The sequence below is a fragment of the Pistacia vera genome, unplaced genomic scaffold, assembly GCF_008641045.1.
Source record: "Pistacia vera cultivar Batoury unplaced genomic scaffold, PisVer_v2 Contig11, whole genome shotgun sequence".
In the NCBI taxonomy this organism is placed as follows: Eukaryota; Viridiplantae; Streptophyta; class Magnoliopsida; order Sapindales; family Anacardiaceae; genus Pistacia; species Pistacia vera.
The window spans coordinates 524,695-536,606 of record NW_022195137.1 but is presented as its reverse complement, the minus strand read 5'-3'; the positions used below and the strand labels follow the sequence as shown (position 1 = coordinate 536,606).

Genomic DNA, 11,912 nt, shown 5'->3' with positions numbered 1-11,912 from the left:
TATTCTGGTCTGCCATTTGTTCTTCTTCTTTTTCTTTGTTCTTTTATCCTTTTTCTTTTTGAGAATAAAAGTATTAATGGTTGTATTTAACATTTCACTAATTCTAGTGACTTAAAAAAAAAAAAAAAAATGATCAATTTCTGATTCTTAGATTGATCTGAATCTTATAGATATTATTTTCTTTTCTTTTTTTAATTTACTAGTAATCAAACATATTTTGATTTGCCCACTCACAATTATTTTGTTGATGGAATTGGAGTAGAAGAGGTGGGCAAGCGAAAAAAGATTTTTGTGTCTTTTCAATAATTTTCTCTCTAAGATTGATTTTTAATTTTTTGAAATTAATTAAGATGCTTAACAAAGAGATATGAATCCAGGAAATATATGGGCTTTCAAAATCAAAGGCCGACGTTTAGGCCTTATACGGTCCATTTAAGTAAAGAAGCAAAACAGTCGAGGCCACTTTATGAAGCATCGATTCTTTTCACAGCATCTACACCAATCAAATTCCCATCTAACCCCCACACTCAAAGAAGTTATGGACCGTAATTATTGATTTAACTTGTGTCTGCGTATATGTCAGCTTTGCAGTGTTACATCATCATTACTAACTCCATTGATTTCTTCAATTAGAATTATCCTTCTCAAATCTCAATCATTCAGGTAAATGTCTTATCTTTGAACATTAAGAGCTCTAAGAACATTATAATAAATTTTATCTGTATTATATTTAATTAAATATAAATTAATTAATTGTGAACTGTCATTTATAAAAACAAATTATAAGAAATGTCTGATAATTTATCTTTATCGGAATAAAAATACTTGCAAAGTAGAGAGATGCACAAATGATACCCAAAGCTTCTTTATCGAGTCTTGTGAGTCATTTATTTAAGTAGAGGTCATTTTTAAACATATTTAATACTCAAGTCCACCACCTTTATGTCGGCATTTGCCTTTCTACAGTTTTTCATCATTATTCTTATTCTTGTTTCCTTTGTTAACTGTTATTTGTCTATATTTTTTTATTAGCTAAAAAGAAGAAAAAGAAAAAGAATCCTACCGCATTGATCTTGACCAGTTGGGGAGATGAATGATTTAGCCAACGAATGGGCTTTCGGGGTGCTGGGAATTTGATTAATCAGGTAACATATAACTAAAATATTGAAAAAAAAAAAAATAAATAAATAATAAAGATAGTTTTCACAACCTAATCTTATAAATTTTTTTTTATAATTTCAACATCACACTTTGTAATTAGGTAAATGAGACCAATTATTAAATAAACTTAGATCCATTTCAAACTAATCAAATACGACCAGCGTCGGGACTATGAAAAAAAAACTTAAACGATTGGACATAAGCGAAATATTCTCATTTAAAAAAAGAGAAAGCAATGGTAGCTTTTAAAAAGGGCAGGGACATCGAGAATATAGTAGGTGAAAAAATGCACAGAGATGGGCGCAAGAGACACATTGAAGAGGGGTTTACTTTTACTGCTGAAGGACGCTCGTGTTACGGTTACGGTGCAAAACGGTCTTCTTCATATGTGCGTCACGTTGTAGACGCTTTTAGATTCCAGTATGACGCACACACACCTAACCTTTGTGAATTTACTCAATTATCATGGTCACTGTTTTTTAGACGAATAAAAATATGTGCTCATATAATTTAATTTTCAAACTACCACCATATATAAAAGAGGGAGGGCATTTTGGTAAATGGAGAAGAAAACTCTAAATGATATAGATTGGCTTGACCAGGGCCTAATATAATCCATAGTCTATACACCTCTCCCAGAAGCAACATAGAAGCAACCCCGAAAGCGGATAGTTTGTCTTTCTGTTGTTTCTTGGTTTGGCCTAATTAAGAATCAGATACAAGTATGGAGAGTTGTTCAAGCAAGAAGCGGAAACTTTGCCGTGATGATGAGCTGGAAGAAGATAACGATGAAGAGAAGATGGAGAAGTTCTTTGCTCTCGTCAAAAGTATTCGTGAGGCTCGTGATCTTCTGAAGGCCACTACCTCATGTCCAACTAAGGAGTTGGAGAACAAGAGAATGTTAAAGAGAAAACCTGAGGAAAAGAAGCCTGTTGAAGTTTGGAAGCCTACATTCCAACGTGAAGATTTTTTGGATGAGATTCATGATCATCATCAACAACACTTCATCATCACAAACCCTCCTCCCAGTCAAGTAGGTTCTTCTCAAACCAAACAAGGAACCGATCAAAAAGAAGAGAAACTAGAAGCCATAGATCTTAGGCTTTCTCTGTAGACCTAGTTTCAATATTATGGTTGGTGAAGGGATGACTGCTAGAATTTATATTACCAACCAAATTCCAGAAAACCTCCTCCATGACCATGACGGAGTAGTTTGCTACATTAAATGTATGATAGAATTAATTAAGGTCAGAAAGTACCACCAAGCTCTCTTGTACTTTGTTCATTTCCATTTCATGTGTACTTCTCTTTATTCTTGCAAATTAATATCCATCTTTGTAAGTGCAGTAGGAATTAACTGAATGGAATTGGAGTGGTTGTTATTTTCAGAGTGTGTTTGTATATATATAATATTATTAGACGTATTTTAGTGCAGCAAGAATAATCAAAGTTTGTTTTCCAGTAAATATAAAATTTTGAGGATCAGTTTTATATAGGTTTTATTCCATTGATGGATGCAGTAGAAGCTTTTTTTGTGTTAAAGGGGTTTCCAGAAGACGTAGCTGGGCCTGGGCATCTCCTAAATTTCTGTTGGCGTAAAAAAAAGTTGGCTAAAACAAGGTCAAAAACAAACAAAGAATCAGAAAAATTACAGCATGTTCCGAAAATTTCCCACGTTTATGTGTTATGCATTTTGTGGATGATTAGATTAGTTAATATATAAATTGATTGAAATAAACTCTGATAAACCTTTATTAACTTTACTTGATACACATTCATATCAAACACCCTCATTGTTAAAAAAGGTAACCAAGAAAAGAAGAAAAATCATGTTGGAAAGAAAAGTCTACATTTTCTCATAACCTAATTTTAAATTATTTGTTTGTTTTCTTATCAGATCCAAATCCTACTATTATCAATCCAATAATGTTTTGTTTATTTACGAGTTTATTAACCATCTTACTATTTTTGTTAAAATTACATATGATATTTATACTATATATATGATATCCATACTATACATTATCCTTATAAAAGATAATAAGATATTAATAACATTGCTCGTTATCAATCACATCATCGATTGAGTTGCCAAATTGCCACCTGGTTGCCAAATGTAATAAAAAGCGGAGAAGGAAAGACAGGTCTGGATTCTGGAAAGAGTTCAGGATTCTCATTTTCTTTTCGTTTTTCACGATCGTATCGGGCCTACCGCTGTATAGAGCCCTTCCTAAAATCACACTTCGTTGTATTATTATTGGGCTCAACTTTAGATTTGGGCCAGGCTTCTATTTGCTTAGACCAGAAAATTACTTATTAAATATAAATATGTTAATTAACAAATTATTTAAAGAAATTTGAAAAATTATTTTACATACATAAAAATAACACCATCAAAACCAGAAATTAACCACTTGTTTTTCTAGGTAACTCAGGTATTTAGGCCGAGTCTATCTAATCTTTAAGAGTCATTGAATATTTTACAAACTCAATTGATTAAGGGTAATTACACAAATGTGGTAAGTATCTCGAGCAGAAGATTCTTTGAGTATAGTTAACCTTAGTAGTTAAAAGATTTATCATCGGACTACGAGGAAAGATGTATGTTTTTAAACATTACGAAAGTGTATTTAAAAAATAATTTTATCTTTTGATTGATATCCTAAGTCATTGATTGTAGTTGTAGAGCAACTCTAACTGTTTCTTTTGCATCAAGTGTTTTGTAGATTATGATAATTTATTTTTTGAATAGTTAATATAATAATTTGTAGAGACAGTTGGACAATTTAATTGTTTAGTTGTGAGATGGTGATTTCCAGTGCAACTTTTTCCTTACGTTTACCTAATTTCATTTACTCAATAATTATTCTTCCCACCAGTGAATTTCAGCCATCTTTCTACCGTAACTTATTAAATTAATTAACAGATAGAAACATTCGCTCACCTATTTTACCTTTCTTGCGGGGATATGCATTTATCATTTTTACTTTCCTAATTCTTTAAATTTTCAATAAACAAGGGTCATGATCTCCTTCCCTTTTTTCACCACTCCTTCTCCTTCACGCCATTGTTTGATTGAACTTTCATGGTAGTAAATTAATTAGCCCAACAACTTTGGGACCACAATAATAATCATAAAGATGAATTTTACAGATAAAATTAGCCATGTTTATATGGATTCTTTAAATTTTAGTGAAATTAAACAAAAACATGATTCAAATCCTTTACTTTTATCACAATTGGAGTAAAATTATAATTAAAAAATATATTTATTTTTCTTTGTTAATAACCAATTAGAACGAATAACAGCAACCACTCAATACACAAGTACATCAAAGTAGAACAGAATCCTAATCCCACCAACTATTTGAATTCTGAACACTTGATTGATGAGAATAACTTCAATTACATATATGCTTTGGTACTGGACGTTTAATTCATCCCTCTCATTTTTCTAAATTGTGATTCCATTCCACGTCTAATTCAAATCTCAATATAAAATTAATTATTTAAATTCAGTGCTCCTGAGAAGGGTAACGCTTTTCTTTCAGGCCGAACGACATCTTCTCATTGGCAGTTTACCCTAATGAATTTATTACCCCAAAAAGTTTGAAAACGACAATTACCAACCTAATGAAATTTATTGCCTGTTGACGCTTGATTTTGGACGCCAACGACTCGCACGTGAGAAGCGCTAAGCAAACTTAGGAATCACACGTGATGGATTCATAAGATTTGGATATGGAGCTGAGATTATATATGTTACCGAAAACATAAATAAAAGATTGGCAAGAGGGGTTTTTATAGTGGCTCGGATGCTCAACAAGCGACTCCTACATCCACTGTTATTTTATTGATTTCTGACTATTTTTATGATATTGCCCAGAAGGCATACAAAGATGAAGAAATACAGTGTTTACAGAGAGAGAATGAAATGAAGCTCAAATCTCAGCCCAGCCTCTTTCTTCGGAAAGAGGAGTGCCCATTTATACACCTTTGCACTCAATGTAATGAGTGTTTTGCAAGTTGCCTTGACATATGGAAGGCTCTCATCCATTCATTTCTTGAAAGGAGATAGGGTTGGTAAGAATATCTTTGAGAAGATATGGGTTTGACAGCTGGTATAGAAAGACATTAAATGAGCTGACATAAGCATGACTTTTGAGGCATAACAGAAGCCCCCCAGTTTTTGGAGTGCATAATCGTGCTTCAGAAACTAAGGTCTTTGATCTGAATGGCTGCAGTCTCGAACTGAAGAGCTCAAACTGAAATCTGTTAGGAGCATGACCTGAAATCTATTAGGAGCACGACCTAAAATTTGTTAGGAGCTCGACCTGAGCGCAAAACGAGCTCAATCTGAGCAAAACGAGCTCAACTTGAGAGCAAAACGAGCTCAATACGAGCAAAACGAGCTCAACTTGAGAGTAAAATGAACTTAATATGAGATCATAACGAACTCAATCTAAGTAAAATGAGTTCAACTTGAGAGCAAAACGAGCTCAATTTGAGCAAAACAAACTCAATCTGAGATCATAACGAACTCAATCTGAGTAAAACGAGCTCAACTTGAGGTCAAAACGACATCGACCTGAGAAGTCAAAACGATCTCGACCTGAGAGGTCAAAACGACCTCAATGAGCAAAACAACCTCAATCTAAGAGGTCAAAACGACCTCGACTTGAGAGATCATAACGAGCTCTACCTAAGAGCACAAGAGATTAGCGATCTCAGCGTGTGATCAACGATCTGAACACGCGATTTCAAGCTAAAGATCAGCGATCTGAAGCCGAGGATCAGGACGACCTGGACGTGCGATCTGCGATCTGGCCACGTGATCGGAGAACTCTAACGCATGTGATCTGCGATCTGGCCACACGATTGACGAATTCTAACATGTGCGATCTGCGATTTGGCCACGCGATTGGAGAATTCTGACGGGTGCGATCTACGATCTGGCCACGCGATTAGAGAATTCTGAACCAGGTTTGAGATCTGAGCACGCCATCAGGGAACTTGGACGTAGGCTTAAGAATCGGACCTGCATGGGCCACCAACCTGTTGACGCTATTTTGGACACCAATGACTCGCATGTGAAATGCGCTGAGCAGACTTAGGAATCAAACGTGATGGATCCATGAGAATTGAATATGGAGCTGAGATTATATATGTTGCAGAAAACATAAATAAAAGATTGGCAAAAGAGGTTTTTATAGTGGTTCGGATGCTCAACAAGCGATTCCTACATCCACTGTTATTTTATTGATCTTTGACTATTTTTATGATATTGCCCAGAAGGCAGAAGCCATGCAAAGATAAAGAAATACAGTGTTTAAGAGAGAGAATGAAATGAAGCTCAAATCTCAGCGCAGCCTCTTTCTTCGGGAAGAGGAGTGCCCATTTATACACCTTTGTACTCAATGTAATGAGTGTTTTGCAAGTTGCCTTAACACATGGAAATCTCTCATCCAGTCATTTCTTGGAAGGAGATAGGGTTGGTAAGAATATCTTTGAAGAGATATGAGCTAAGCAGCTGGTACAGAAATACATTAAATGAGTTGACATAAGCGTGACTTTTGAGGTATAATATTACCCACCTAATGAAATTTATTACCCAAAAAGCTTGAAAATTATAATTGCCCACCAACTGTCAAGATCTATTTGACAATTTCCTACCCATTATTAAAATCTGGTAGTAAAATCTGTTTAAAGAAAGATAAGATGGTAATTTTTCATGCAGTNTTGCACTCAATGTAATGAGTGTTTTGCAAGTTGCCTTGACATATGGAAGGCTCTCATCCATTCATTTCTTGAAAGGAGATAGGGTTGGTAAGAATATCTTTGAGAAGATATGGGTTTGACAGCTGGTATAGAAAGACATTAAATGAGCTGACATAAGCATGACTTTTGAGGCATAACAGAAGCCCCCCAGTTTTTGGAGTGCATAATCGTGCTTCAGAAACTAAGGTCTTTGATCTGAATGGCTGCAGTCTCGAACTGAAGAGCTCAAACTGAAATCTGTTAGGAGCATGACCTGAAATCTATTAGGAGCACGACCTAAAATTTGTTAGGAGCTCGACCTGAGCGCAAAACGAGCTCAATCTGAGCAAAACGAGCTCAACTTGAGAGCAAAACGAGCTCAATACGAGCAAAACGAGCTCAACTTGAGAGTAAAATGAACTTAATATGAGATCATAACGAACTCAATCTAAGTAAAATGAGTTCAACTTGAGAGCAAAACGAGCTCAATTTGAGCAAAACAAACTCAATCTGAGATCATAACGAACTCAATCTGAGTAAAACGAGCTCAACTTGAGGTCAAAACGACATCGACCTGAGAAGTCAAAACGATCTCGACCTGAGAGGTCAAAACGACCTCAATGAGCAAAACAACCTCAATCTAAGAGGTCAAAACGACCTCGACTTGAGAGATCATAACGAGCTCTACCTAAGAGCACAAGAGATTAGCGATCTCAGCGTGTGATCAACGATCTGAACACGCGATTTCAAGCTAAAGATCAGCGATCTGAAGCCGAGGATCAGGACGACCTGGACGTGCGATCTGCGATCTGGCCACGTGATCGGAGAACTCTAACGCATGTGATCTGCGATCTGGCCACACGATTGACGAATTCTAACATGTGCGATCTGCGATTTGGCCACGCGATTGGAGAATTCTGACGGGTGCGATCTACGATCTGGCCACGCGATTAGAGAATTCTGAACCAGGTTTGAGATCTGAGCACGCCATCAGGGAACTTGGACGTAGGCTTAAGAATCGGACCTGCATGGGCCACCAACCTGTTGACGCTATTTTGGACACCAATGACTCGCATGTGAAATGCGCTGAGCAGACTTAGGAATCAAACGTGATGGATCCATGAGAATTGAATATGGAGCTGAGATTATATATGTTGCAGAAAACATAAATAAAAGATTGGCAAAAGAGGTTTTTATAGTGGTTCGGATGCTCAACAAGCGATTCCTACATCCACTGTTATTTTATTGATCTTTGACTATTTTTATGATATTGCCCAGAAGGCAGAAGCCATGCAAAGATAAAGAAATACAGTGTTTAAGAGAGAGAATGAAATGAAGCTCAAATCTCAGCGCAGCCTCTTTCTTCGGGAAGAGGAGTGCCCATTTATACACCTTTGTACTCAATGTAATGAGTGTTTTGCAAGTTGCCTTAACACATGGAAATCTCTCATCCAGTCATTTCTTGGAAGGAGATAGGGTTGGTAAGAATATCTTTGAAGAGATATGAGCTAAGCAGCTGGTACAGAAATACATTAAATGAGTTGACATAAGCGTGACTTTTGAGGTATAATATTACCCACCTAATGAAATTTATTACCCAAAAAGCTTGAAAATTATAATTGCCCACCAACTGTCAAGATCTATTTGACAATTTCCTACCCATTATTAAAATCTGGTAGTAAAATCTGTTTAAAGAAAGATAAGATGGTAATTTTTCATGCAGTGGAAAAATCTAACATTTTAAAATTCTTGTCTCGGGCCACATTTTGATTCTCTCTTTTTAATATTAATTTTATAAAGAATCTCTCTTCAATCTTAATTATTTTATGGGCAGCAAGGAAAATAGCCAGAAAAAAACTGAATCAATCAACAACCAATTCAATTCCACGGCACAATCAATCCCCAATTCAAAAAATAGCCTTTAATCAAACCCAATTTCACCTGTTTCGTGAAACCATAAAATGAGTGGCTGCGGCGAAAAGTGGGCTACCGTGATCGGGGATGTTGGGGGTTTGAGTGAAGGGATGGTGACAGGTGGGTTTTTCGTCACCAAAATCAGCTAGAATCTGACTTAAAACAGTCATGCAACGAGCAAAAAAAGTCAACAATGGCCAACGATTTGTGGAGAAAAAGGGGGGTTTTGTGATTGATATTGGGGGTGCACACCGACCGGGTGTGATTTGGCCGGATGGGGAGATGAAGATGGGAGTAATCCTTCTTGAGTTCAAATTAACTGACAAAATTAATGGTTAGTGGGTAAATTGTTATTTTCAAACTTTTCAGGAGTAAATTGTGATTAGGTAAAACTTCGGGTGGGAACATGTTGTTCGGACTTTCTTCTAGGCTTTTACCTAAAGGATGCTGGTGTTGTCAAAATCATGTCAAATGATGTGGTGTTAAGCATCATATACGTCATCACGTATACGTCATCTATGTTGTAGAATCAATTATGCTTACGTTGTAAATAACATTCTTGCTAACGTCCTCATGATGACGCGTACCTACTTTGTTATAATCATATATTTACATATAAACCCGTCCATTATGGGTTCTATAACTTCTACGTGGCTGTTAGTCAAGAGTCTGCGAGGGTATTTTTATCTTTTCATGGCTACAATTCCATGACCATTACCCCTATAAGTGCCAAGATTGAACAATTTTGGAGAAGCCTCGCACACGTTCCTTCCGTTTGTTCGGTTCTGTGTATCTCATTTTCTTTGACAAACAAACAACTTTAGGCTGGAGTGCTGTTACAGATATGGAGAATGAGAAGGCGGAATTGCGTGTTTGTAATGTTGAAGATGAGCTCCAAGAAGAGGAGAAGATCGAGAAGTTTTTTTCGCTGATTAGAAAATTTCACGAAGCGCGTAATCGTAGAAGAGAAGAGTTGAATGAGTTGGAAGAAACAAGAAAGAAGGATAAGATTAGGAGGATTGATAATGGGCATGAAGAACAATCAAGTTGGGTTCCGTCATTTGAATGGCAGGATTTCACTGAAGAGATCGAATTTAGAAGGCCACCTATAATTTTTCCCAGCCCTTGTAACAAGAAAGAAGAAAAGAAACGAGTTGACGATGACGGTTTAGACCTTAATCTCACCCTTTAATGTATTGCCTGTTCTTGATATTTATGAAATATTAGTGAATCAGAAGATTTTGTTCTTTTTTTTTGTTTGCTTCTGATGTTTTGATGATTTCACGAAAGTTATTTGTTTATCTGTGGCTGATTGATTGAGAGGTTTTGAAAATACAGAAGTAAAACGAATGCGTATGAAAGTGAACTTTGATTTTCATCTGTAATTTTGAGATAGGTGGACAAATTATTGACGTTTCTTGTGTATCAGTTGCTGAATTTCAACATTGGTTTGCGCTTCATTAAGGGCATTAATACCTGTTTGAGAAATCTTGAACGAATCACCATGGTACGTCTGATTTTCTATTATGAAAATATTATTATATTATATTATATTATTTTGAAATACTTTAAATTTGTTAATTAAACTAAATAATTAAAAAAAATCAAAAAATTAATAAAGACATCTTTATTTACCTATATTTGTCGGATTCCAATAATCACTGTTGGAAGGTTGTTAAAATTTTGTATAATAACGTACTATTAACTGGATCTAATCGATAGTGTGTCAATTTATCATTTACTAACTAGATCGGATCTACGATCAAAGATCTGACCATTGATAATCAGATCTACGGTCAAAGATTTGGTCGTTGATAATCAGATTTTTGATCGTAATTGGTCTTTAATAACTATCAAACACGATCAGATCTGATATTTTTTAGTCAGATCTATGATGAATCTAGTTATAAGAAGCCATCTTGGAGTATGATTGGTCGATCCAATTGGTCGTGCATCGTAACGCTAGATTTTGATCAAATTTCGGTGATGGCTAAATTTCGGTGATGGTGACTAGAATCTAGTAATTATGTGTAGTAAGAGTATTTTTGTTATTTTATAAAAATATTATATATTGAGATATTAAGTTAAATTGGGGAGAGTTTTTTGAAAATTGATGGTGTAAAATGCCCTTTTAATAAAAAAAAAAAAAAAAAAATGTGAGTGAAGTAGTTGGGGGAAGCGTGAGCAGATGCTTGAGCCGGCAGCAAAACTGATGTTTGTTGCCACAGTGCATAGAGGACCCAGTATTTAGATTTGTTTAAAGTGTTTCCAGTTTGAAAATTGTTCTGTCATAATTACATCTTCAGTCTGACGTGGAGGCCCTGGAAAACAGCTTTTTTCCATTGACTGAAACCACGAATTATGCGTGAAGGTGAAGCTATATCAGATTGACTTGGAAAGGAGTTTGGGAAATTGATATGAGTGGGAAGACCCAGATGCTGTGGTTGGCCTGAAAACATCACTACATAATCTGCATTGTGCAGTGCACGCCTGACCACGGATTTATTGGCACTGATAAGAGGCCAAAAATTTGCTGATTTACGGTACCATTATTTGAGGACACCATGATGTCCACAACTGTTGGTTAAAACACATAACCAACCACCACACCAACCGCAATGGACCTTGTAATATTTAATAATACAACGGTTGTGGACCTTATTATATATGGTATACCCCCTTTCTTTGTGGGTGAGAATTTAAAGAGGCTTCTAGATCAAACATCATAGAAAACGACTATATGAAAAAGCGTGACCACTTCCAATTTAAGAGAAGTAAATAAATATCCATCTATAGTAGTACAACCTCACGTACAGTGTATTTCTCCTCCATAACGAGAGCCTTCTTCGCTTCACTCCTCAGTTTTCATTCAAAACACTGTTATCTGTTGAGAGTCTCATACATTAAACAAATCAACAGAAGAGCTTTTTTTTTTTTTCATGCCAAAAACCTAAGACTTTGTATTTTTCTTCAAACAAAAGGGCCAGTAATAATTTTCTTTTTAAAACTATGAAAGTGTAAATATAATCAATTTTACAGGATTGTCAAATTCTTTCTTCTTAATAAAAAGAGTCAGAAAT

The 11,912-nt window shown here is 35.6% G+C and overlaps 1 protein-coding gene across 1 annotated transcript; it reads left to right on the top strand.

Annotated features, from left to right (window-relative positions):
- Positions 1-9,487: 9,487 nt before the first annotated feature.
- On the top strand, positions 9,488-10,217 carry LOC116139200 (protein NIM1-INTERACTING 1). Its single transcript, XM_031424871.1, has one exon. The coding sequence runs from the start codon at positions 9,677-9,679 to the stop codon at positions 10,022-10,024; it is 348 nt and encodes a 115-aa protein (XP_031280731.1). The 5' UTR covers positions 9,488-9,676; the 3' UTR covers positions 10,025-10,217.
- The last annotated feature ends 1,695 nt before the right edge of the window (positions 10,218-11,912 follow it).

What these genes read in the sequence shown, in the direction of transcription:
- LOC116139200 (XM_031424871.1), top strand. Translation starts at nt 9,677, where the DNA reads ATGGAGAATGAGAAGGCGGAATTGCGTGTTTGTAATGTTGAAGATGAG.